The sequence below is a fragment of the Elaeis guineensis genome, chromosome 2 (assembly GCF_000442705.2).
Source record: "Elaeis guineensis isolate ETL-2024a chromosome 2, EG11, whole genome shotgun sequence".
Lineage (NCBI taxonomy): Eukaryota > Viridiplantae > Streptophyta > Magnoliopsida > Arecales > Arecaceae > Elaeis > Elaeis guineensis.
This window is the reverse complement of record NC_025994.2, coordinates 98,258,785-98,284,027: the sequence shown is the minus strand read 5'-3', so window position 1 is coordinate 98,284,027 and position 25,243 is coordinate 98,258,785. Positions and strand designations below refer to the sequence as shown.

At 36.5% G+C, this 25,243-nt stretch overlaps 2 protein-coding genes across 2 annotated transcripts; one reads left to right on the top strand and one right to left on the bottom strand.

The window, feature by feature from the left end:
• Positions 1 to 2,257: 2,257 nt before the first annotated feature.
• On the bottom strand, positions 2,258 to 3,077 carry LOC105052948 (F-box protein SKIP23-like). The gene has a single exon (XM_010933936.2). The coding sequence runs from the start codon at positions 3,075 to 3,077 to the stop codon at positions 2,400 to 2,402; it is 678 nt and encodes a 225-aa protein (XP_010932238.1). The 3' UTR covers positions 2,258 to 2,399.
• A 13,595-nt stretch (positions 3,078 to 16,672) lies between these two features.
• On the top strand, positions 16,673 to 17,401 carry LOC105052937 (uncharacterized). The gene has a single exon (XM_010933925.1). The coding sequence runs from the start codon at positions 16,673 to 16,675 to the stop codon at positions 17,399 to 17,401; it is 729 nt and encodes a 242-aa protein (XP_010932227.1).
• Positions 17,402 to 25,243: the final 7,842 nt, after the last annotated feature.

Here is a 25,243-nt window from a genome sequence, read left to right as displayed (position 1 = left end):
AGTCCAAACCATATTTCTCTTTCTTTTCATTTTCATGAAATTATAATATTTGACTTCATTAATCAATTTAAATTTTGCAGTGTAATAAATATGTCATATCCATATAATCATGTCATCAATCGTTGATATATATGTATTGATATAACATACTCATGCTCAAAATCACATAAATAAATAAGAGTGTCTCAGATATAACAAATTCATCGATCTCAAATCCAAAATATCCATATAATCATGTCATCAATCGTTGATACATATGTATTGATATAACATACTCATGCTCAAAATCACATAAATAAATAAGAGTATCTCAGATATAACAAATTCATCGATCTCAAATCCAACGATGCAAAATCAATGAGATAAAACCAACGATAAAATAACATATATAATGATAATCATGTACAGGGATTCTTACCTTTACCGGTGACTGATCCAAGCACAGAAATCAATGTTCTTCTTTAATTTATGAATTTTTAAATAAAATATTCTACTCGATATCATATGCAGACAATCATCTCTTCATGATCCTGATCAATATAAAAATCACATATAGAAAAATTACCGATAATCGATCCTAATAACACAAATCGAGGATCTCTTTTAGGATTAATCAAAATTAGAATTTATCTAAGTATCAAGATCCTCCACTGATCCATAAGACTTCTAGAGAGAGAAAATTCATGAAGAGAGAGAAAATTTTAGAGAGAGAAAATAGAGAGAGAAAATGGAGAGAGAATCTTCGTATCCTTCAGATGAGGCAATCATGGTCAAGATCATCAGAGGTCCTATCAGGGTGACTTAATATGAATCCAATGTTATAAATTTCGAATAGGATCAGGCTGAGACCAGATCTACTGTACGAATTTCGGAGCAATCTCAGATCATCTTAGTTTCATCTCAACTTTATTCTAGAGTCTGTGATGTAGTTAGAGAGAGAAAGAGAAAGATTCTAGGGAGACAAAATTCATAAAGAGAGAGAAAGGTCTAGAGAGAGAAAATAGAGAGAGAATCTAGAGAGAAAAAATATAGAGAGAATATAGAGAGAGGAGAGAGGAAAGAGAGAGAAAGGAGGGAGAGGAGAGAGAAAATTTCTCTCTCTCTTTTTTTTTTGTATGGGTTGTGGGCTGATTCTGGACTTGATCCAAAGTCCAAATGGGCCGGGGTGTTACAGACTCTGCTTATCACTCTTTTTACTTTTTTGATAGATGACGGAATGCGTTCAATGAAGAGGCAATCCTCAAGCAAGATCACAACTTCAATACATATCAACAGTAGTCTATATTACGTGATGATAAAGGCACCAATCTATTTACTTGAGAGTACGTACATATAATCTTCGTGCAAGTTGTTTATTTTAATCTTAGTAAATTCATCATTCCTTTCTCTAAAGGAATCATTAACTTGCAATATCACCACTTAATGACAAGAAAGATAATTTCTCGGACAAATCATAAAAGAAAGGCTAAATTGAGTTTGGATCCTATGCGGTGCATCTTTTGCACCATTAATAGCTCTGCATGTATGGTTTGCTGCCACGTCGTCCATGTTAGAAATGGAAGGCTAGCTCTCGCTCTGTTGTGAAATTGGGAAGCCAAACATGTGTGGTTTCGAAACACACCATGCAGACAGAGTGAGAAAGCCCCCCCGCCATTTCTGAGATAAGCAATGCTGTAGTAACCCAGATAGTTATAAACCTCTTGTGCTACAAATGCATCGCAAAGAATCGCACTTTCAGTTAAATTCTCAGACAACATGCAAGACTACTGAACAAAAGAACACAAGAGAAGGATAAGTTGTGCCCTAATGCTCCATGCATGCATATCAATATACCAATAGAAAAAAGCTATTTTGAATGTATGTCCATTAAACATGATTCAACGGATCTAGGGATATTAATTAAAAAGCTTTCGCAACGATCAAGTATTGCTAATTTGCTAATCTTAACATGTAAACTATCTAATAAGTAGAAAGCCAGGATGTCACAGAGATGAATATGTGATCAGTTACCATGCACTTGGCATGAACCAAGAAGCCCTAGGTCTAAGCGACTCCGGACCTGGCAAGCAAATCTCTCGTTGACTTCCGTCTTCCATTGAGAACTCTATTATCTTGTTGGAGACATAGCTTGTAATATAGACGCAGTTCCCTCTGAGGCCCGATACAACGCACTCATCGGCCGGCAGTGATTCCGACCTCCTTCGGCCTACAAACAACACCTGGTCACCCAAGCTCTTTACGGCGATCCATCTCCGGTTAGCCATGTCAAGCTTGAACACATTAACATACCCAGGGAACAGTGCGACCATCATGAGCTCCCCGCCGGATTCGACCAGGTCCTTGTTCAGAGTACCATGGGCCGTGGTCCAAGGAAGCACCAGGAAATCCGTCACGCGGGGCTAGGCCTCGTCGAAGCCGACCACCACCACCTCCCCCCTGACGCCCGCGGCATATAGCCGCCCTCGGTGAAAAATGACGTCGCTGTAAACCCTCAGCCCGTCGTCGAACACCCTCCACTCACTGTCCCCCACGCGGCACCAAATCAATACACCATCCGTCCCCTTCACCGCAACAATGCAGTTGGATGCGGTCGGCACCGAGGAGAGAGCGGCCTTCCAGTGGGTGCAGATGTTGCGCTTTGCGCCCACCGGGGTGTCCTCGAAGAACTTGAAGCCGGGATGGTGCGAAGGGTGGAGATTGGAGGGCAGCTCGATTTGGACCTTGGAGACTGGGTTCAGGAGGGTGATTCTCCTCTCGGCATCGGATGACATGATGAGCCAGCCAGCAGAGGTTCCAGCAATATGTGAGCTCTCGTAGCCCGCCGGAAGCTGGAGCTCGATGTGCCGGCCTTCGAAGAGGCTGTAGCAGGCCAGGCTCCTTCGACTGCCCGCGGGGGCGCCGCCGTACATCAGCCATGGAGGGTGGCGTGGGGGAAGGAGGCGACACTCGGACAGTGCCAGGCGCCACGAGGTGCAGACGGATGCAAACCGGAGGCAGTCGGTGAGTGCCAGGCGCCTCAGAATTAGTTCTAAGATTTCTGGAGGGAGCCGGGTGTACCTGTCTACTTCGGCCCTCATTGCGGCGATGAGAAGAAAGAAAGACGCTGAGAAACGGGAGGACAGGTTTTATTTGTAGGGTTTCCTTCTCTAAAGGTCGTGTTCTGCTATGATTCTATATGACTAATTCTATTTTATGTAGGTCTCCACAATACATATAGATATATATTCTTTAAAAGGATTAAAGAAGTCTCGAGTTCAGTTAGGGGCCCCAGATTCCCTGGTCTAAACGCCTTTCAGCGGGCCACCTAGAACTCAGATCAGATACCTGGAATTTCTCTTCCGGGAAAAAGAATATATTTTTTTTATTCCCTTCGTTTTTTTAAATTTTTTGTCATTTAGAAATCCTAATTCATGTATATTCCGGAAAACTTCATCTTCGGAATTGGATACATTTTTTTTTCTTTAGTACTTTTAATTGATTGAGGGTTCCTTCTGCAAAAAAATAGAAAAAAATCTATATATCCTCTCATTTTATAAATGCCCAAGATTAGGACTGAGTACGGTTCGGATTCGATTGGATGAAGAAAAATTTTATCTGACTGAATTCAATCGAATTAAAAAAAATTCAACCTGCTGCCAATCATTTATCATGTATAAATCATTTGAAATTGAAGTGAACGGTATGTAGCAGATTCGAGTGGATTTACTACAAGAAAAAAAATTATTAGCAATAGCTAATAGTCAGTTTGCCGTCACTAAAAATTCGAAGAAAATAATTTCATCGTTAATTATTATTATTAGCGACGGCAAATCCGTCATCGCTAATAAAGATAATTAGCGACGGTATTAGCAATAAAGTTCTGTTGCTAATAATATTAATTTTTTTAATTAAACTATTAAAAAACTATTAATGACGGCGATTTTGCCACTACTGTTATTGCTAATAGTTTTTAAAATTTTTTAATTAAAATTTAAAAAACTATTAGCGATGGTAGATAGCGTCACTAATACTGTCACTAAAAGTTTTTTATTTTTTTAAAAAAATTATAATTAAATATTTTAAAACTTATTTTAATCACATTAACAAGCAACAATATTTTTTAAAATCTGTTATAAATAAGATAACAATTTTGTAACACAATCATAAATATAAAATTAATTATATTATATTAAAAATATAAATTATATAATTTTACATACAGATACTACTTTACAAATATCAAAATTGCATATATATATATATAAAAAATCATGTATGATCCTCCTTGTCATCCTCCTCCTGCTCCTGTACGTTCTCTCCAGCAGTTGGAGAATGAGAGCCGGATGTCTCAGCATCCTATAACAAAAGAAATAAAATATTATTAATAAGTTTCGATATGAAAGTATATATATTGATATGGAGACGTATATTTTGATTTACTACTTCGATTCTTGAACATATTATTTTTATATATTTTATTTGATGATATGGAGCTATAGACACCTCTGATCCATCGTTTGGATAGTTAGATTGAATTTTTACCCCCTATATATTTTTCGGACTCAAGTCTAAACATGTGAAGCTTCTAAATATAAAAAATTAAAATAAGTAAAAAAATTATTAATAGACTTATCTACTGTGATGGCTGTGACAATGAGCCCAGTTGATCATACGGATGTGAATTCTGAAGAATCTAAATGATCGTATCATGGATGGCATCTCGAAAACTCTAAGGTTGCTGGCTCTAAAGCCTCGACATGATTTTCTTTGCATGTACGTTAGCCCATATCTGGATCGTTGAGCCCTAAGAGGAGGATGTCGATGAAGATCTTTGAACTGGTAGAGGGTCAAAGCTGTGGCCGAATCCTATGATCCGACTCCTACTCACCCCTCCGGTGGCCCTGAGCCATGCATCCCTCGAGGTCAAAGAGGGGTTGAGAGGATGAGTCCTCACTATGTCACAATACGAGATACTCCGTATAATCCATCAATACAGTTTAAAAATTCATTAGTCTATATATATCAGTATATATAAAAACTTAATAAATAATGTTTCAAGTTGTTACTGCGATCTGCTAAGAATGAGGATCTAAGTAATCACCAGTTCTCCTAGATTGGTATGCGGCCTACTATATTTATAGCTGCCCTGGTGCACGACCCAGCTATCGTGTCTATAATAAATAAATAAATAATAAAATTAAATTCATTAAAATATACAAATGATTAATTTAAGGATAAAATTTTTATTAATTTGTCGGCCATAATATATGTGCCAACGGAGCCGTCAGTATGCTTGATTGAATGCTACTGGATGAACCGATTATGTCATACCCTTTGTCGCCTACCAGAGTACTCCACTGGTCGTGGAGGGCCTCCTATATGTCTATCTATATTCAGTGATTTGTGTAAGACTTTTAGTCCGATGGTGAGTCAGAATTGGAATGCTCTATGGCAGACTGCTGAAGGCTATACAGCCTATCTCGAAACCTCCACGTGGCCACCTCTTCAAAGGTCCGACGGTCAGCCTCCTTATCCTGAGGAGTCTCAAATCAATAGCACCTCTACAAATAGAAGCAACCATATATTAATAAATAGAATACAAACTTACCACGAATTTAAAAATTAAACATCTTTGACTTACCAAGATATATCCCAGGCTGCATCACAAGCCCCTGATGGCCAACTGGAGAATTCGTTCACTGACTCCGGCATTAATCATTGGATAATATCAGTAACCACATAAGACACCCCAGGCTCTATAAATATGCTGTAAAATTTATTTTGAACAATAAATGTTAGACTTTAAAATGGTTAAAATTTAAATATATTTAGTGAGGATTTATAGTACTTACGTGCAGCTCTGAACGTGGACGAGCTCTCTATCCTCCGATCAAATTGGAGGTGCTACGAGTCGGATGGATCCTCTACCACGCCTCTAACTCTAAGAGCCGAGCGCAGCTCCGTGTGACTGTGGAGTCACTGGTGACTCCACGACGTCCAAACTTGAGAGTATCAAGATATTATAAAAATATTATATTAGATAATAAAGAATAAAATAATATAAGAAAGAATATCTAAAGTATTAGAGTTTACCATATAGTACGTGTGGCGCAGAAGCATGCGAGATGGTGGTATGAGAGCTCTCTCTTCGACTACAACAGCTCCGACCTCAGAAAGATATGATCTAAAATCTTTGAAATTAAAAATAACTATGTATCATATTGGATTAACTATGTACCAGAATAAAATAACTATGTATCATATTTTTTTAATTGTATATCAGTATGCTTGCGAATCTCTTCTTTGTGCCATCTCATCTGTCCGACAGTACTCTTGGATAAGTAGAGCCTCCGAAGCTTGAGAGTGAGGGAAAAGTATCGAAGAGCCTTATATGGTATATCCTTTTGATTTTTATCCTCTTGTCTCGGCTTAAATCGGCTTTCACCGCATACGTCTATGTACTCTTCAGTTGATTTTCCTTGTAGAAAAGTATGTAAGTATTACGGCATGCATCTATCTTCTCGTATCCCATGCCTAACATTTTCATCATTTTTTTTGAAGCATAGAAGCTCCCAACAAGCTTTTCATCCTTCGGTAACATCTTCTTTATTATTGCTACCATTCTATCATAACAATTGACTGTCATATTAAACTCTGCTTTCAAGTTCAACAACTCTGACACAGTTGATAATATAATATGTATTTCATATCCCGGCCTTAGTGGTTCATCAACATCTTTCAGTATATGATAGAAATCATTGCTGTCAGCTTCTAGATCGTCCTCCATATCCCAGTTAAATTTAGGACCAACCGTATCCATAACTATATCTACCATTCTGTCTGTGTCTCTGTCTTACTGAGGACTTCTAATCTTTGTAATTATCTCTCACGTCTCCCCATGCAGGTACCAATGCTTTTAGTTTGACATAAATCTACTCCTATATAAATGGGCAATTATTGTATCTCTATCAAATATTTCTCTATTGACACATCTCTTACAAAGACAACGAGTCCGTTTTTAAACTAAGAGTGTAGCATTCCCAAAAGTATAATCATAGAAGTATTTGACACCCTCCTTACATTCAGCAAAAATCACTTCGTCGACTATTCGACAGTCTATCCAACTACGATCTATGGCACACTATCTAAGGATTCTACATATACAAATATAAGATAAAATATTTATCAAATATTTTATCATTTAAAATGACTTACATAATAAATACATCATATCATCAACTAATAGGTATAGAATATCCTATCACATTCAAAAAGTATATTAATTATATAGGTCAATTATAGTAATCAAATGATATGCAATAGAAGTCGAAAAATTTTTGACAGTATTTTTTCTTAATTCTCGCCACACGATTGAAGATGTGTGAGAAGAACTAAAGAAAAATATTGTCTAAAATTTTTCTCATATCCTCAGCATACTATTTGATTATTGTAATTACTTATAGAATTAATTATAATTTTTAAACTATTCAAACTAGACGGTCAATTGATCAATATACATAATTTTTTGATCCGTTTAAAAATATATAAATATACGGATGCTATAGAATAGTACATTAATCAAAAGATGGACCTATCATTATATGCAATATAATACTTTAAAAATTTTTAAAATACTGAGTTTCTAAGTAAAAGATATCATTGTAAATGGAGACAGTCAGGATGCACATTCCACATATGCGGACTTGGAGCATGCCAAACGACTAGACCGTGCGAGTGCACCAGCATAGCATCCAAACAAATCCCATCCTGAAGGTTTTAAAGTATCGAGCAGGATTGTAAATAGGATTGGAAACAGGCTGGAATGGGCCAGGCCACACCCCTCCTTGAGTTTGGTCTAAATTTTTTTTTGGACTTCGAATCGAACTTAAGACCTATAGTCCAATCGTTGAGCTGCTCCGACCACCATCGGAGTAAATGAGCAGGCTAGAGCCGGTCTGATGGTGGATTGATCTCGAACCTTTGCCATCGAAGATAGTAGGACTACTCTCATCGGAGAGCTTTCCAAAGTAGTTCTACCTTTCGAGAATAATATTAATTTATATAATATTATTAATAATATTATTTAAATTAATAATATTATTAATTTAAATATTATTAATATTTAAATTAATAATATTTAAATTTAAATATTATTAATTTAAAATTAATAAGATAAATATAATTTAAAATATTAAAAATTTAAAAAAATAGAAATGGGTTGTGGCAATGGTGATGGAGTTGTCGCCGTTGCCATCACTAAAAATTATTTGGTAGCTCCGATGGTGGCGCAGATTCGACGGTGGGTTGACGGTGCGGTGCTCCGACGCCTTGGCATCCGAAAGGGGGAGGGGTGGGGGGAGAAGGGAGAGGCAGTGGGAGGCTTGATCTGGCAAGAGGAGGGGCAGGGGGAGAGGGGGAGAATGGGGAGGCAGTGAGGGGCCCGATCTGGCAAGAGAAGGGGCAGTCTGGTGAAGGAGGAGGCGGCTGGGGCTCCAATCCAACAAGAGGTAGGCAATCCGACAAGAAGAAGGCTCAGGAACACGTGATCCAGTGAGAGGACACTGGGTCGGAGGTGGGGATGGCAGTGCAGGGGTTGGGGGGAGGAGGTCGGGGGCTCCGACGGCACGATGGGGGAGAAGGGGGATTGGAGATGGGGGGAAGAGGACGGCTCGGGAACATGCGATCCGATGAGAGGACGCCAGATCGAAGGTGGGGACGATGGCGCAAGGGCTGGGAGGAGGAGGTCGGGGGCTTCGATGGTGCGGCGGGGGAGAAGAGAGGTGGGGGGAAGTGGGGAGGCAGTCGGAGATCTGAGGGGTATTTTTAAGGTACACTATTAGTGGCAGCTAGCTTTCATCGCTTAAGTTCTTGCTAATAGATATTTTTAAAATTTAAATTTATAACGATGGCTTTGCCTTTACTAATAAGTATTGAAGCCATCACTTATAATTCGCTAATTTTTTAGCAATGAAAATTTTTTTCATCATAACGTTCGGTCCGTCGCTAATATGTTTTCCATCGCTAACACGATTATCGATTAAATAAAAAATAAAATTATTAGTTATCAATGATGGTAAAATTTTTGTCGTTAAAGCCGTCGCTAATAAGCTATTAGCAACAGAAAAGTCGTTGCTAATTACCAATTAAGTCGTCACTAATAATTTATCGATTTTTAGTGATGAAAAATTTTTTGATCGTAATTTGCTATCAATAAAAAGCACTATTAGTGATGGTTTTTCTACCATTGCTAATAGCCATCGCTAATACATGATTTTCTTGTAGTGGTTGTATCGGTTTAGACTTCAACATTGACTCAATATTGATTTTAAGTCCAATGTTGATCCACTTAAGCTTATTTATTTTTTTATCAATTTAATATAAAAAAATTTAAATCTTATAAGTTAAAAATTTTAGACTTATTTTTGAATATATACAAAATTAAACAGAAAAAAAAAGATTTACTCATCTGAAAGCTTTCACTTCAGAAGTATCTCAAATTGATATACTTCCACCAATAATTGAATATTAATATTCCTATGAATCCAAAACAATATGTCCAATATGCTATAAAGCTTAAAAATACGTTGCAAGAAGCTTAAAATAAAGAAGGCAGAATCTAAAAACATGAGAAAGGCATCAGCCATTCCATAATATATCAGATTTATCTGTATATTTACAATTGTCATACCTGCAAATCAATTTTGCATACTAGCTGGATATAAACTAGGAATTAAATATCACAGACTAACATACCATTCAATTCATATAGAAACTAGGATATAATAATTTTATAACATCTATAAGTCAATACAGAACATGTCATACTTATCAATTTTTAATTTAATTTTCAATTTTCCAAATCTATACTAAATCTGTACCAAATAAGCAAATCTACCATAATTCCTATTTTTTAAAATGAAAGTGAGTTTGTGAGATACTACATTGGTCAGATTCTATTTCATATGGATTAAAAGTATAGGAACTGAACCAATCGTAAATAACTGATTTTTTTACAGATCCCAACCCGATTCCAATCGATTTATATATTTCAACTGACAAAAACCAATGTTTATTGGGTTGGATTGGATGGATTTCTTCGGATTTCGATTATTTGCTCAGCCCTACCCAAGACTATTAGCCATGTTCTCCTTAAATGTCCAGGGGCATGCTGGCTGTGGCCTCTAGTTGTTAGTTATCGTATGACCCTCAAGCTCTTCTCATCATTGGATACACTATCAATTTATTTGAAGGAAAAGCTAAGGGAGCTAGGTAGATAACAAGATAATTTTTATTTATTATGTTATTTATCATATCTAGTTGTCTAGGAGCAGTCGCGCATTTGAGAATATAGATTAGAGCCCCTAGCTTGCTCTCTTGAAAGCTCAACTGCAAGCTTTAGAGTTCATCCATACAATTGCCTCTAAGTAGTTCTTGATAGTCTGGGAAAAATGGAATTCTCTTTTTGCGCTCTTTGCGCATTCTAATCTGATTTATATCATCAGGGAACCAACACCTCTTAGTTCCTCAAAATCAACTATGATGGCATTTGTTGGATGATGAAGCCCATGGTGAGGCTAGGCTTGTTATTTGCAATCTTAGTTCTCTCCTAGTGGTCATAGGGGGACGTCATCTATATGACGTGGCGATTCCATCGGCAAGATTGGGAGAGGCTTGGGAAGGTTCTAACCTATGCAACGATGGTTCTCAAGGCAATCAATGTTGTTTTGGAGGGGGATTTCAAGATTGTAATTAACTGGAGATCTAACTTAGCAGCCTAGAGGTGATGAATTTCACCCAGTTATACTAGACCATTGGAGGATTTTCTCATTAATTAGCGATATCACTTGAAGCTACAAGTATATGGATAGGCTAATAATATAGCAAGTTGGATGGCTTCCTATATAGATAAAACACACAAGCTCTATCCTCCTAAATACTATGGCATCCATATATGCCTGCTTTACTTTGTCATTGGTTGTACTCGGGCTCTGATGGATGCATCTACACAAGGGCTATGTAACACTGACACCTTACCAAAAAAGGAATGATGAGGCTTAGAGAACTGACTTCGGTATATATGTCTTTGTTTGATGATTTTTAAAATCTCAGAATGTATTAGTTTAGGATCTAATATTGAAAGAGAAAAAGAAAAAAAAAGGGGCTTGAGGCTGAGTTTATCATCATAGAAAATGGTATACCAACAACTAGATTGATAGATTAGTAAATTAGGTGGCAACTGATGACATGAGCCATTTTGTGCTATTTTGGTTCTATTGTTCTAAAATTAGGTTTGAGTTTTGGTAAGATTTTATGGGTCGATTGAGTCTAGCTTGTATTAAGAATGCAAAGGAGTTGAGTTACTCACGAGCTACTTGAGCTTGACTCGAGTCTAAGCTCAACTCGATTCGGTTATTATCAGACTTGAGTAACTCGAATAATTTTTTAAGTCGAGCTCGAGTAGTAGGATACTCGATCTAAAAGCCATGAGTCTATTCGAATTTATATATATTTTTAATAATATTTTTTTATTTATTTATAAATAATATATTATTAGTAGGTTAAGGCTCGATTTTGAACTTGAACTCGAGCTTGAGTATGGCTTGATTGATATTCAAGTTGAGTTGAGTCGATTTCGAGTTTTATCTTTTTTTTTCGAGCTAAGCTCAAGCATAAGATATTAAGATTCAATCAAGCTCGAGCTTTCAGCTACTTGACTTAGTTTGGCTTGATTACATCCCAAGTTATATTTAGATCAAATGATCCTGTTAGGATGGCTTGAATCAAACAAAGTTTGTCCCTTTTTTATCAAGGTTGACTACGATCATAAAGCATAGTAATCATTACTCTGTCCCTAGCTCAGGTTGGGCTGTTCATGTGGTGTAGTTTATAAGCCAGGCAACATCAAGTCAAGCTTAGGTATAGATAGGACAGGCTCAGGTAGAGCAATCCTCATTCTATATCATAGTAAGGTTTGGTGTGGTTCAAGCCTGCACAAAATATTACTCTTAACAATATTCAACCCTCACTTGACCCAGCAAGATTAATTACTACTTGAGATTGGATATTAAAGCAAAATATATGCCTTCAGATTTTTTTTTTTTTTGAAAGAAAAGATATAAAATCAGAAATAGCATAATCTTGTTCATATTGCAAAATGGTAGTTGACGGTGAGCTGTAACTTACAGTACAATACTGATGAATTTGATTGTAATTGAAATGTAGAATTATGTAACATCAGTTTTTTGTTTTCTTATAAAAATAAAATTTATTCAAACTACTCAAATTAGACCATGAAATCTCTTACTCGGAGGTGCTGCAATTAAATATTGGGCCTTTGAGAGGAGAATTTTTAACAGAGAGGTTAAGAAGAAGATATTGCATGACATCAAAATCCTTGATAGGAAGGAAGAATCGGCTGACCTTTCCACCTCGGAGCTCGATGCTAGAAGAATTCTTAGAGCTTTTATGGAGGACCTATATAAAAAAGAAGAAATCTATTGGAAGCAACGATTAAGGATTACTTGGCTAAAACAAGGTGATAGGAATACTTCATTCTCTCATAAAGTGGCATCAAGTAAAAAAAGAAAGAATCATCTTGACGTTTTGTTGGATGGCAGTATTGAATACTCTAATCAGAAGGACATTGCTTCTATTCTTCACTCATTCTTTAAGGATCTCTTTGGATGAAATACAGCACCTAAGTTAAAAATCAATTGGAGCATGCTTTTTGACTCACCATCCCTTGACCTATCTGAGTTAGTGAATGCCTTTACTATGGAAAAAATTAGAGAGGTAGTATTTTCATTTGATAGTAGCAAAGCTCTGAGTCCCGATGGATTTACCTTCTCTTTTGTACAAAGATTTTGGGATATCTTGAGAAATGACTTATTTATCCTATTGGAGGAGCTTTACAGAGGACATCTTGACTTGGAACGCCTCAACTTTGCCTTCATCACTCTTATCTCGAAGAAGGAAGGTTCAGCCAAGGACCTTAGGCCAATTTGCCTCCTAAATTATCTTTACAAGATTATAACGAAGATTCTTTCAAAATGGCTCAATCATTTACTTCCTATTCTCATCGATAAATCTCAGTCGGTATTTGTAAAAAAGAGAAATATTATTGATTGCTTCCTCAGCGCACATAAGATGGTGGCATATTGCAAGTGTACAGGTGAAAAAGGGTTGCTTTGTAAGTTGGACTTTGGGAAGGCCTTTGACAAATTGAACTGGGAGCTTTTTTTGAAGTGCTACATGCCAGAGGCTTTTCTATCAAATGGATTGAATAGATCCATCGCCTTCTCTCATCCGCATTCATTTTTCTGTTAGTGAATGGTTCTAATAGTAGATAGATAACATGCAAGCAAGGCCTTAGGCAAGGGGATCCAATCTCACCTTCCCTCTTCATTCTTGCAGTGGATGTTCTTGCTCAATTACTCCAAAGAGCGGGTGCATTGGGGTTAATTGAAGGAATTGGTAGCCTTAAGGAGTACAGGGGCATTTTGAGCTTACAGTTTGCAGATGATACACTTATATTTTGTGCTGGGACAGAAAAGTTTGTTGGTAGCCAAGGCTATCTTGTTGGCATTTGAAGCTACTTTCAGGCTGAAAATTAATTTTCATAAGAGCTCCATTCATTGCCTAAACATGAACGATGGGGAGGCTTCAAAGTTTGCATCTTGATTGAACTGCACGAAGGGGGATTTTTCGTTCATCTATCTGGGTCTGCTTTTTCATTTTAGGAAGCTTCCAAAGCAATGTTGGTTACCTTTGATTGAAAAAGTGAGTGTGAGACTTGCAACTTGAAAAAGAAAATTACTTTCATGGGGAGGTAGGTTAACCTTGATCAATGCTGTGATATCAACCTTGCCTTCATTTTCATGTCCATCTTCAGACTACCAACTTAGGTTATTAGTAGAATTGACAAGATGAGAAGAGCTTTGTTATGAAAAGGTTCTGATGAAGCCAATGGGTTTCACCGCCTGGTGAGTTGGAAAGTTGTTTGTAAGTTCAAAGAACAAGAGGGTCTAGGTATCAAAAATTTATCCCAATTGAACAACTCTTTGCTTGCTAAATGGTCTTGGAGGTTCCTTCGTGGGGCAAATGGTCCTTGGTGGTACCAAATTGCAAGAGCTTACTACTCAAGCAAGAAGTTTGGAATGCAAACGAGAAAGTCGACTTTGGGGCTATCTCCCATTTGGAAGGATATCGGTTTGAAGAATGAGGCTTTTTGGAACTGTGTGGCTTTTAAATGCAGCAACAGAAGATCAATTACATTCTGGAAAGATGCTTGGATTGATGCAATTCCTCTTTGCTATAGTTTTGATGATCTTTATGTACGGACATTGGAGTCTAACTTGCCCATTTCATCATTTTGGAATATGAGCACGTTGAGGTGGTATGTCCTGTTGATGGATCTTTTGATAAGGCATGAGTCATATTGATTATGACCTTCTCTCTTTTATGGTGCCATCTCATATCGTAGATGTTCCTATTTGGAAGCTTTCACATAATGGCCTTTTTACTGTTGATTCTTTTTACAAGTTCCTAAATTTTGGTGGTTTGAGATGTCTTTTTCAAAATGTAATTTGAAAAATGCCGAGCCCAGAGAAAGTTAAAGTGTTTTATGATTGGCAGCCAAGAATAGATTACACACTGGTGAAGTGCTTGCTAGGAAGGATTGGAATGTTAGTACTGGTTGCTGCTTTTGTGGTGCTAACTTTGAGTTCATTAATCACCTTTTCTTCCATTGCTCATTTGCAAGGAGTATTTGGGCAACCATAAAATTATAGTTGATTCTTAAAGGAAGACCAGTGAGCTTTCTTGATCTTTGGACATGCTGGAGAGGAAAGAACAAAAATAAATTGGCAAAGAAGGTGGGGCATCAACTTTTTACAGCTACTTATTGGGAGCTTTGGAGGGAGAGAAATGTCTGTATCTTCCTAAATAAAAAAAATTCAGTATTCTCAGTCTTACAGAAGCTACTACAATTTTTTTTTGATTGGAGACATCTGGATTCTACTAAGTTTCAGGTGCAATATCAAAATTTATGGAATAGGTTGTGGTCCCTCGCTATGCATTCCACTCCTTAAAGCTTCTTCTTGGGTGGGATATGAGTTTTATTTTGCCCATAAAACTTCTTTTTTGGATGGGATATGAGTTCTGTTATTGTCCATAAATCTTCTTTTTGCATTGGATTCTAAGCAGAGCTTGTTGCTCTTTTAATCTGTATCTATAAATGCTGAGCTTTTATTCTAATAAAATGGGGGCAGCTTTGCTACCTCCTATTCACATCAAAAAAAAAAAAAAAAATCTCTTACTTGGAGAGATATACTCGTGAGCATTCAACTATGGCTTTAGAGAATCTTTGTATAAAAAAATGAATCAGGGTGACATTAGAGAATAAAATGGGTGCACTACATAGTAAAAGCTTTCTGAGTGATTATTCCAAAAAAATACAAAATCCTGATTGAAAAACTTCCAGGAGCACAAGTTGACGCCTGTGCATATTATTCAAATAAATATGAAATTCTACTAAGAAAAGAGGAATGTGAAATTTAATTGGAGGAATATCAGGAGTACTTTGCTAAGCACACCATTTGAATGGGGTGTATCAGAGACGAGCCTGCATGACATTAAAGAGTACCACTTCCTGGGGGCATTATTATTGCATTGGGGACCAGAACTTTACCTCCTTCATCAGTTTTCTATGCTGAATTGGTGGCCGCCTGGATTGGTTTATCAGTTGCTGTCATGCATCTTAAAGCTTCTAGTATTTGGTCGGAAGTTGACTCTATGAAGGTTATTTCTTTGATTGAATGCTCCTCACCTGATGTTGTTAATAATCTTCCTATTCTAAATGATATCCTGAACTGGAAGGTTTCTTGTTATAATTTTTATGTTTCTTACATTCAAAGGGAAGCAAACCAAGCTGCTGATTTTATTGCCAAGTTGGGTCTTACTGCAAATCAGGCTGCTGTTGATCATATTGTTTCCAATCCTTCTTTCCAATCTATTCTGCAGGGTGATATTCAGGAAAAAATGTCTTGAGAAGGGACTGGAATCCATTGCGCAGCTATGCTTCATCCTCTGCTTTACAGCATAATTTTCCTCTTCATATGGCTTCTGGCGCCAGCTCCTCAGCAATGCAAGTTTTCAGCAATGCAAGCTCAATTCCTTTTCCATGCTATGTGTTATTTTGGAGTAGAAATCAGCTTTGCTGACTTCTGTATCTTTGTTTTGATTCTCAATACTGTATGCCTTTCCTCTGCTGCTTCTACGTTGGCCTGTTTGTAATCACTCTCTTTATGTTTTAATGCAAGCTGTGCTCCTCTAGTTTACCCAAAAAAAAAAAAAGAGTACCACTAAATGCTTTGAATGGACTCACACGATTTAATGGACATACTAAGAAACGAAAGAGAGGAATCCGTATCCTAACCCCAAAGCTTTTCTCCATCGTCCAAGAAAATTAATATGGTGGCATCTCGCAAAAGTGTCATGCAACACAAACAAAATGCATGAACAGGAAATTTAGATTAGCATAAACACATGCATAGGGAAAAATGTTATAAGATTCCTCTTCCATTCAGAAAAATGTCGTGAACAAGTTATCATTAGTTGCGTTCGATTTTAAGCCAGAGGGCTAGCCCTTTTTTTCATCATTGTTCCAATATTGTTTTCCTTCTGAGATCCTTTAATGGCAAATAATGTGCATATCATTGTGATGCCTCACATTGAAGACCTTGAAGATAACTCTCCTCTATTCGTTGCGGTGCCATTTGAAAGGGTTGGGGAAGTGGAAAATGCCATTGCTGACAGGTATGGAATTCCAAATGAAGATCAACTTCTCGTTCACCTTGGAACTTTGATGAAGGATGATGACTCATATCTGCATGAATTCAATATAAATGATGCGGCACACATCGATCTGTATCGGAGGTTGCCCTCTGGAACGATGGTTGCTGTTCCAGTCCATTGGCAGGAAGAAATTTACTCGATCGAGAACTACAACAACGAGCACTCAGTGCGCAAGCTCAAGAAGAGACTGGACAAGATAGGGGTGGGTGTGCCCCCACGTCGCCAAACACTGATATATCAGAACATTCTGATGGCTGATGATGACCAATTATTGGAGTATCTTAATGATGCTCATCATAATGATATTTACCTATTGGAGACCCCAACAGATCCAGATTACTTGATGCAACTGAGGGTGAAGGTGGAAGGAACATATGAGGAAGAAGTGTTTGATGTGGATGATGATGATACTCTGTATACGTTGCTAGCTAAAGTTCAGAAAGCTGGCCTAGCCGATGATCGTGCATGTTACTTCATGCTTGATGATAGGAAACTGGATTCAAGGGGAACTGTTGCTGACCATGGACTTCTAGTAGGTGACATTTTGCGTTTGATTTATGAAGAATAGACTAAGCGGACCTGCAAGTCTTTATGTCTGAGCAACCAAAGTACTTGGCTTATACTTCAGTTAAGCATAAAATGTGGGCTGATCTAGCTGAATTGCTATTGTAGTTGAAAGAGTTCTGAACATAGGTCAGTGATACCAAATTTAATAGTCTTATGCTTAAGAGTCAAGTAACATATGCTTTAAAAATCCATTATCTTACATTGTATAGTCTAGTTTAGTTCAAAATAATGTTCTAAAGAAGTCAAAAAGTATATGTGATGGGCTTGCAATTTATAATACGTCCATATATGCTCCTATCATTCCTCACTTCCCTTTTAGCTTATCCTTCTTTTGAATATTTGAGCATGTTCCGGGTGAGAACATATTGGGAATGCTAGTGATCAATGAGAAGGCCATAAAAATGATGAAAAGTTTAATAAATTAATTTGGCAAGTAATGAAGTTAGAGGAGTGGATGGGTGAGTTTGGTTAGACAATGGGAACATGAGCTGATGCACATAATTAAGCTGCTAGGAAGTCATGGTTCGCATCAACAAACATGGGAACTCCATTCCACGACCTCCAGAGTCCGGATGCTATGTAGCGTCAAGGGTATTCATGCATCTTTCTTTGTGTGTAGTGATTAGCCCTTGAAGTGGCTGCCGGGCGTGGTAGTGACTGGGGATGATGCCATGGCATGCCTGGTTACAGATGAGGTGCAAAGCAGCGCAGAGTATGGGCTCTCATTTTCCAGGAAAAGCTGCTCCAATTCCATCAGAAACAATTGTTTGAACAAAAACTAGATTCATTCACTTTTCTAAAGACGTGCTTGCTTAAAGATGTCAGGTTAGATGACGGAATGCTACCACTCTATTTCTTTTTATTGGCTCTGATTACCACAGCTTTTTTTTTTTTAAAAAAAAAAATTATGGATAGATTAACACGAGTTCTAAATCCAAACTTCACAGTGCTGGTAAATAGAGCTTCGTATGATTGTATCTATTCAAAAATGGGGTTGAGAGAAGGATGTCCATGATCAACATTCTTTTTCACCGAGCATGCTCATGAGCCCTCGGTACAGCACCTGCAGGGGTGAAATTAAAGTATTATCAGCCCACAAACCAAGCCCGCATTTCACACTTTGTAGAGATGACCGTCTCTTGGTGGCACAAGCAACTAGAGGGTGTTTGGTTAGGGAGAATGAGGATCTGGAATCGAAATCGAAATGGGTGACTCCCATTCCAACCATTTGGTTGGGAGGAGTCCCATTTCGATTTGGATTTCGGAATGGAATGGAAATGGATCGATCTACATAGAACTCAATTCCTACTCTTCTCTATGAATTCAATTTTTCATTCCAATTCCAATTTCGATTTCGATTCCGATTACGAACCAAACGCTTCGGAGATTTGGCCATTCCGATTTCAATTCCAAACCATTTTCATTTTCATTTTTATTTTGATTTCGGTTATGAACCAAACACCCCTAAAAAGAATGCAAGGTGACTAAGATATTATAACGGATCATTGTTCACACTTGAGAGAGGGAGTCAATCAAAACAAATTACAAATTTTATTTCAGTCCATTTACTGCTCCCGCAATTCAACAAGCTGTCCCAGATGAGTTGAGTGTCCAATTAAAAGATGCATGCTCGAGAAGCGGAAAAGAATGATGAGAGTCTTTTGATGCAGAAAGCTTAGCTTCCCAAATCAGAGGATCCGAGCTCCTCCTCCCACCTTGAAACTCTTTACGATGCAAGCAAAGGAAGCTAATGGACGCTCCGTTGGTTCCACTGGGAAACGGCCTAACTGCCTTCGATGGAGTCCCACCCTCCCCATCCACCGCCGTCACCGAAGGCGACGGCGATAACTGGCGTCGCCACCTCATCAGATGCCAATGTCCCGTGCATTTAAAAGTATTTAAGGATTCTATATTTTTTAAATAAAAAATATTAATAAAAATAATATTTAAGGATGCTATATATTTTTAAATAAAAAATATCTGGTGCAAATTGCACGTGATATGTACGTATATTCTTTGTGCACCGTAGAAAATCCGACGTGGAGTATACCATCTTGTCCGATTGATCTATATAGACATCATTTTCCAATGTACATTTAATATCTGTACATCAATTTTTTTATTTAAATATTTTATATGATGAAAGTATTTTTATTTTTTGAAAAAAATTATGACAACTTGTGACATATTATAATCCAGAATATCATAAAATGACTCAAGATATCATAACATAGAAGCGATATTTTTTTTTAAATACTTTCGAGCATGCATTTAATGCCTGCAGATCGGCTTTTTCGTTTGAAAATTTTGAATAATAAAAATACTCCTATTTTTTAGAAAAAAATTATGACTTCCTATGCATATTATGATATTCTGTATTATATTATGACATCCTATGTTGTATTATGATATTCTGTAAATAAAAATTATGATTTTCTTGATATAGGATGTCATAATATGAACATAAAATGTCATAATTTTATTAAAGAATAGGAGTATTTTCGTCATACAAAATTTTTAAATGAAAAAGTCGATATGCAGACATTAAATACGCATTGAAAAGTGGTGTTTATATGAATCAATCGGACAAAATGATGCACTCCATATCAGATTTTCTACACCACCCACGATGCACAAAGAATTTGCCAAATGCCTAATGAATAGACCGAGTCAAAATGAATTAGGCTGGATTCGGGCTTAAATTCTTTGGGCCTAAATTCAGGCTTAGGCTACTCCAGGCCGAAGTTATACCTTAGCTGGGTCAGAAAACAAAATGAGCTCTACATCTGGCCCAAATTCGATTTGACATTATTTGGGCTTAGCCCGTAGCCCTACCCCATGTCAGACTGGCCCGAGCCCATCTTTAGCCCAGCTTGTGACCATGTTTCTAGAGAGTAGAACTGTAGAAGTGGTAAAAACTTGCAACGAAAAAATTAAAATTAGAATAGCCTAGAATTGTCACGCCCCGAACCCAACATCCGGGTCGGATACGTGATGGCCGCACACTCCTTAGAGCAAACCCTAAAGAATATGCAAGGCCAAATTAAATCATTACAATCTTAACAACCATAATATTTAATTTCAATAATAATTCATAAAACCTTGCATAATTACAATTTAAATTTCTTCAATTCTCTGATCAGATACTATGACACTTTTATCTATCCTTCTGCTCACCCATAAATCCAGGCCATAGCCAACCATAAGCATCCTGTAACTCTGAGAAGAAAAAGAAAGATGAAGGGGTGTGAGCTTTACAGCCCAGTAAGAATTCCCATATCACACTGATATAGTAATATAGTCTGAAAATAAGGATAAGCAATAAAATATAAAATCTCATGTTCAATGTCCAGAATAATGCAAACATTCATAAATTTTCTGTCTTGTCAAAATAGATGCATCATCATATGTTAACAGGTAAAATACTTTTGTTCAACAATTATTTCATGTCTTATCTTTCATTTCTTCTTTCATAATCACATGATTTTTAACAGTTTCCTTCTGGCTCTGGACTATCCAAGTCTATACCTCAGTCATCATCCGGATCGAATCCACTTAAAAAGTCTTTCAAGACTGTCCCAGGATGAGCTCCTGGCAGGCTGTCCCACGTACCAAAGCCCGTGAGAGGCTGTCCCAGGCATAAGCTCCTGGCGGGCTGTCCCAGGCATGAGCTCCTGGCCGGCTGATCCACCTGTAAGCCAGTGGGGGCTGTCCCAGGCATAAGCTCCTGGCGGGCTGTTCCACATGACAAGGCTAGTCCATACCATATATCTCTTTCTTTTCATTTAATCATTTTGTGTTGATTTCATCAAATCAATTCTGTCTTGCATTATGATCAATTCAGATATGTCATATCCATATAATCATGCCATCAATCTCTGATTCATATATATTGACATAACATACTCATGCTCAAAATCAAATAACAGTATCTCAGGTATAATAAATTCATCGATCTCAAATCCGACGATACAAAACCAACGATGCAAGACCAACAGTAAAATAGCATATAAATAGTGATCATGTACAGAGATTCTTACCTTTACCGATGACTGGTCCGAGCACAGAAATCAATGTTCTTCTTTGATTTATGAATTTTTCTAACAAAATATTTCACTTGATGTCATATGCAGACAATCATCTCTTCATAACCCTGATCAAATATAAAGATCATATATGGAGAAAATTACCGATAATCGATCCTAATAACACAGATCGAGGACCTCTCTTAGGATTAACCAAAATTAGGACTTGTCTATGTATCTGGATCCTCCACTGATCCATAAGACTTCTAGAGAGAGAAAAATCATGAAGAGAGAGAAAATTTTAGAGAGAGAAAGTAGAGAGAGAAAGTGGAGAGAGAAACCTTCGTATCCTTTCGATGAGGCAATTATGGTCGAGATCATCAGAGGTCCTATCAGGGTGACTCAATATGAATCAAGTGTTACAAATTTCGAATAGGATCAGCTGAGATCAGATCTACCGCACGGATTTCGGAGCAATCTCAAATCATCTTATTTTCATCTTCAAGTTTATTCTAGGGTTCATGATGCAATCAGAGAGGAAGAAAAGATCCTAGAGAGACAAAATCTGTAAAGAGAGAGAAAAGTCTAGAGAGAGAATCTAGAGAGAGAAAATGTAGAGAGAGAAGGTAGAGAGAGGAGAGAGAAAAGAGAGAGAAAGGAGGGAAAAAGGAGAGAGAAAATTTTTCTCTCTTCTTCTTCTTTTTATTTTATTTTATTTTTATTTTTCTCTTTCTCTTTTCTTTTTCTTTTTCCTTTTTCTTTTCTTTTCTTTTTCCTTTTTCTTTTATTTTTTTTCTTTTCTTCTTCTTCTTCCTTCTTTTCTTCTCTTTTCTTCCCACGGCCACCCTTGGCTGAAACAGGGGAAGACCGTGAGGTCCCCCCCTCGGTGGCTCGAGCTCCGACAGCTTGGCTGGAGATCCGGCAACAGGTGGAGGCGGTGGTGGGCAATGGACGACCGGTGGCAAGGTTCGGCCGGCGAGAATCAAAAAGAGATCGAAAAACAGGGAATTTTTTTTTGTTCATGGATTTTTCGGCGAAGACGGTGGCCGGCGGCAAGGCTTTGGGCCAGAGGAGAAAGGGAAGAGGGAGAGGAAGAAGGGGAGGGGCTCACCTCGAGCTCCGACAGCCGAGAAGAACTCCGGCAATCTTTTTTTTCTTTTCCATCTAAGAACCCGCGGATCCTCTTGAAAAAAATCCCTCAATTTCTTAAAAATCTCTCAAAATCCCGTGATAAAGACCTAAAGGGAGGGGAAAGGGGGTTTTATAGAGGAGGAATCCATTTTTTTACTCGGATTCCTCTCTCCTTTTCACGATGGGAAGAAGACTCTCAACGGGAGTCTTCTTCCTCCCGATTCCTCTGTTTTCCTTTTTTTTTTTGTGGGCTGTGGCTGATTCTGGGCCGGGGTGTTACATTCTCCCCCCTTCAAATAATTTCGTCCTCGAAATTAAGTTATGTTGTTGAGACATATTTCAAAGTATACATTCTTCATATCATTCTCAAGCTTACAATAATATCTTTTATTTCTCATGATCTTGTTATAACAAAAATTATTTGAAATCTCAAACTCATCCCTTCTTATTGATTTCTCAACCTTTTTGAAGAACTGTAATATTTTGAACTTGTATTAATATACTACCATTATTTGTCTAATACCTTTCACTCGAAATTCATAATTATCTCAGACTACCCTTGATAGAAAAATAAATAAACGTCAATCATCGGTCACTCTTCACAATCATTGATTTCTTTCTTCACTTGATCTTCCAATAAATTTTATATGTAGACTCTCATCTTAAGAAAAATCTCAATCTTCTATATCAGTTCGAGTAACAATATTAGATTTAAAAAAAAATATGAGATCTAGGTCAGGACATTCTAAGTTTGAACTGATAACAGAACTATCAAGCTGTTAATAAACTTGAGATTTCTAGGATTTCTTGACATTATCTACAATGAAGCAACCTACTAACAAAAATTATCCGACTATGATCAGATTAAAAATCATTCTTTATTTATAACTAATATATTCCATAATATCTTCAGAATCAAAGAATTAATATTTCTAATCAAATTAACCCACCATGCTTTTGCTGCGTACTTTGATCTTAATTTATCAATTTATATAATTATATCAAAGATAAAAATATCTTTATATGTTAGATCAATCCAGAATAGATCCAACCTTCAAATTTCATATAAGACTTAGGGCAAAATTTTAAGTTTCTTTATCTTTACTACCTTTGAGTATAGCATATAAAAATTAAATCTTGATCCACTTTCTATGTTTGAAATCATTGCATAAGTTTCAATCACTCTTCAAGAATCCAACATATCTAGAATCAGTTGGAGTTAACCTTAGATTTATCTTACAATCATTTAGATAATTTTTAAATCAATCTTCTTTTTTAAAAGAATTATTTCTAACTTGACAAACTAGAAGAACTCAAGCCAGCATCCTTAAGTAGAATCAACTTGATTATTTCTTATAGAACTTCCTTCATCACAACCCTTAATATTAATCAATAAATCTATACAAAATCTTGTCCCTTGTATAAGTCATTCAAAATTTAACATGAGCAAGATGTCTTAATTTAATTTAAAAATTCAAACTTTGACTTGAATAATTAATACACTTCACCATCTTCAATAATCACAAAAAAAAAATCTAATCCAAAGATAGTAATATGAATTATTAAAAAATTTCATCATAACCTGTATATCATTCTCTGACACAATAAATTTTCTTCTTTAATTTAACAATAATATCAAAATACTTTTGAACCACTTAGAAAAGTAAGTTTTTGACTTGAAATTCAATGCAACTTGAAAGATCAAAGAATCATATTCAGAATATGATATTTGAGTAACCAAATATTTCACCAAGATGTATATCTCATATTCTCATAATAAAATTCAAGTATATTTTTCATTTAAAATTGAGTTTCATATATGACCTCTTATGGGTTCAGTGTTCAAAAATATTTCTCTCTCATATGATGTAATTTCTTCTTAGACCATACCCTAATTAACTCTCTTTGATAACCAGAATTCATAATGCTTAGACAATTATCATCGAAATTAAAAAAATATCATGATCTTCAATCATATAAGTTTTACATTCCAAAATCCTCTAGTATATTCAACATAACTTATCAATACCTCCCACTTCATTTCAAGATCAACTCTTTCATACTTAGGTCAACCTTACTATTTGAAATCTAAGATATAACTTGTCAATTTTATTATAGTCATCATATACCACTTATACATAAAGTTTCATCATAGTATTTATTGATTCAAATTCCAAATATTGAATCTTCTCTTTTATATCTATCATATTCCTCATGATTATAACCTAAGTTTAGATATCACTAGAATTACAATTCTGAATAATTATAACCTTAAACTCAAATACCACTTAAATCATATTTTTTAGTGATCATAACCTAAACTCTAATATCATTCTATCATACCTTTAATGATCAAAATCTTAAACTCTGATATTATCAATCATACTTTAGTGATTATAATTCCAAAGTTTTGATATCACTTATATGACAATCCCTAGTGACCTTAAACTTGGGCTCTAGTACTGTTCTGTCATATCCTAATTACTTGTATCATTGTCTCCGAATAAACGTAACCTAAGCTCTAAGCTCAAATGCCACTCTGTCACATCCTACTGATCTTACATAAAGTTTTAATATCTCTTCATAATCTCTAGTGATCTTAAACCTAAGCTCTGATATTATTCTATCACATCCTAATTATTTATATCGTAATCTCCAATGATCATAACCTAAGCTCTATTATTACT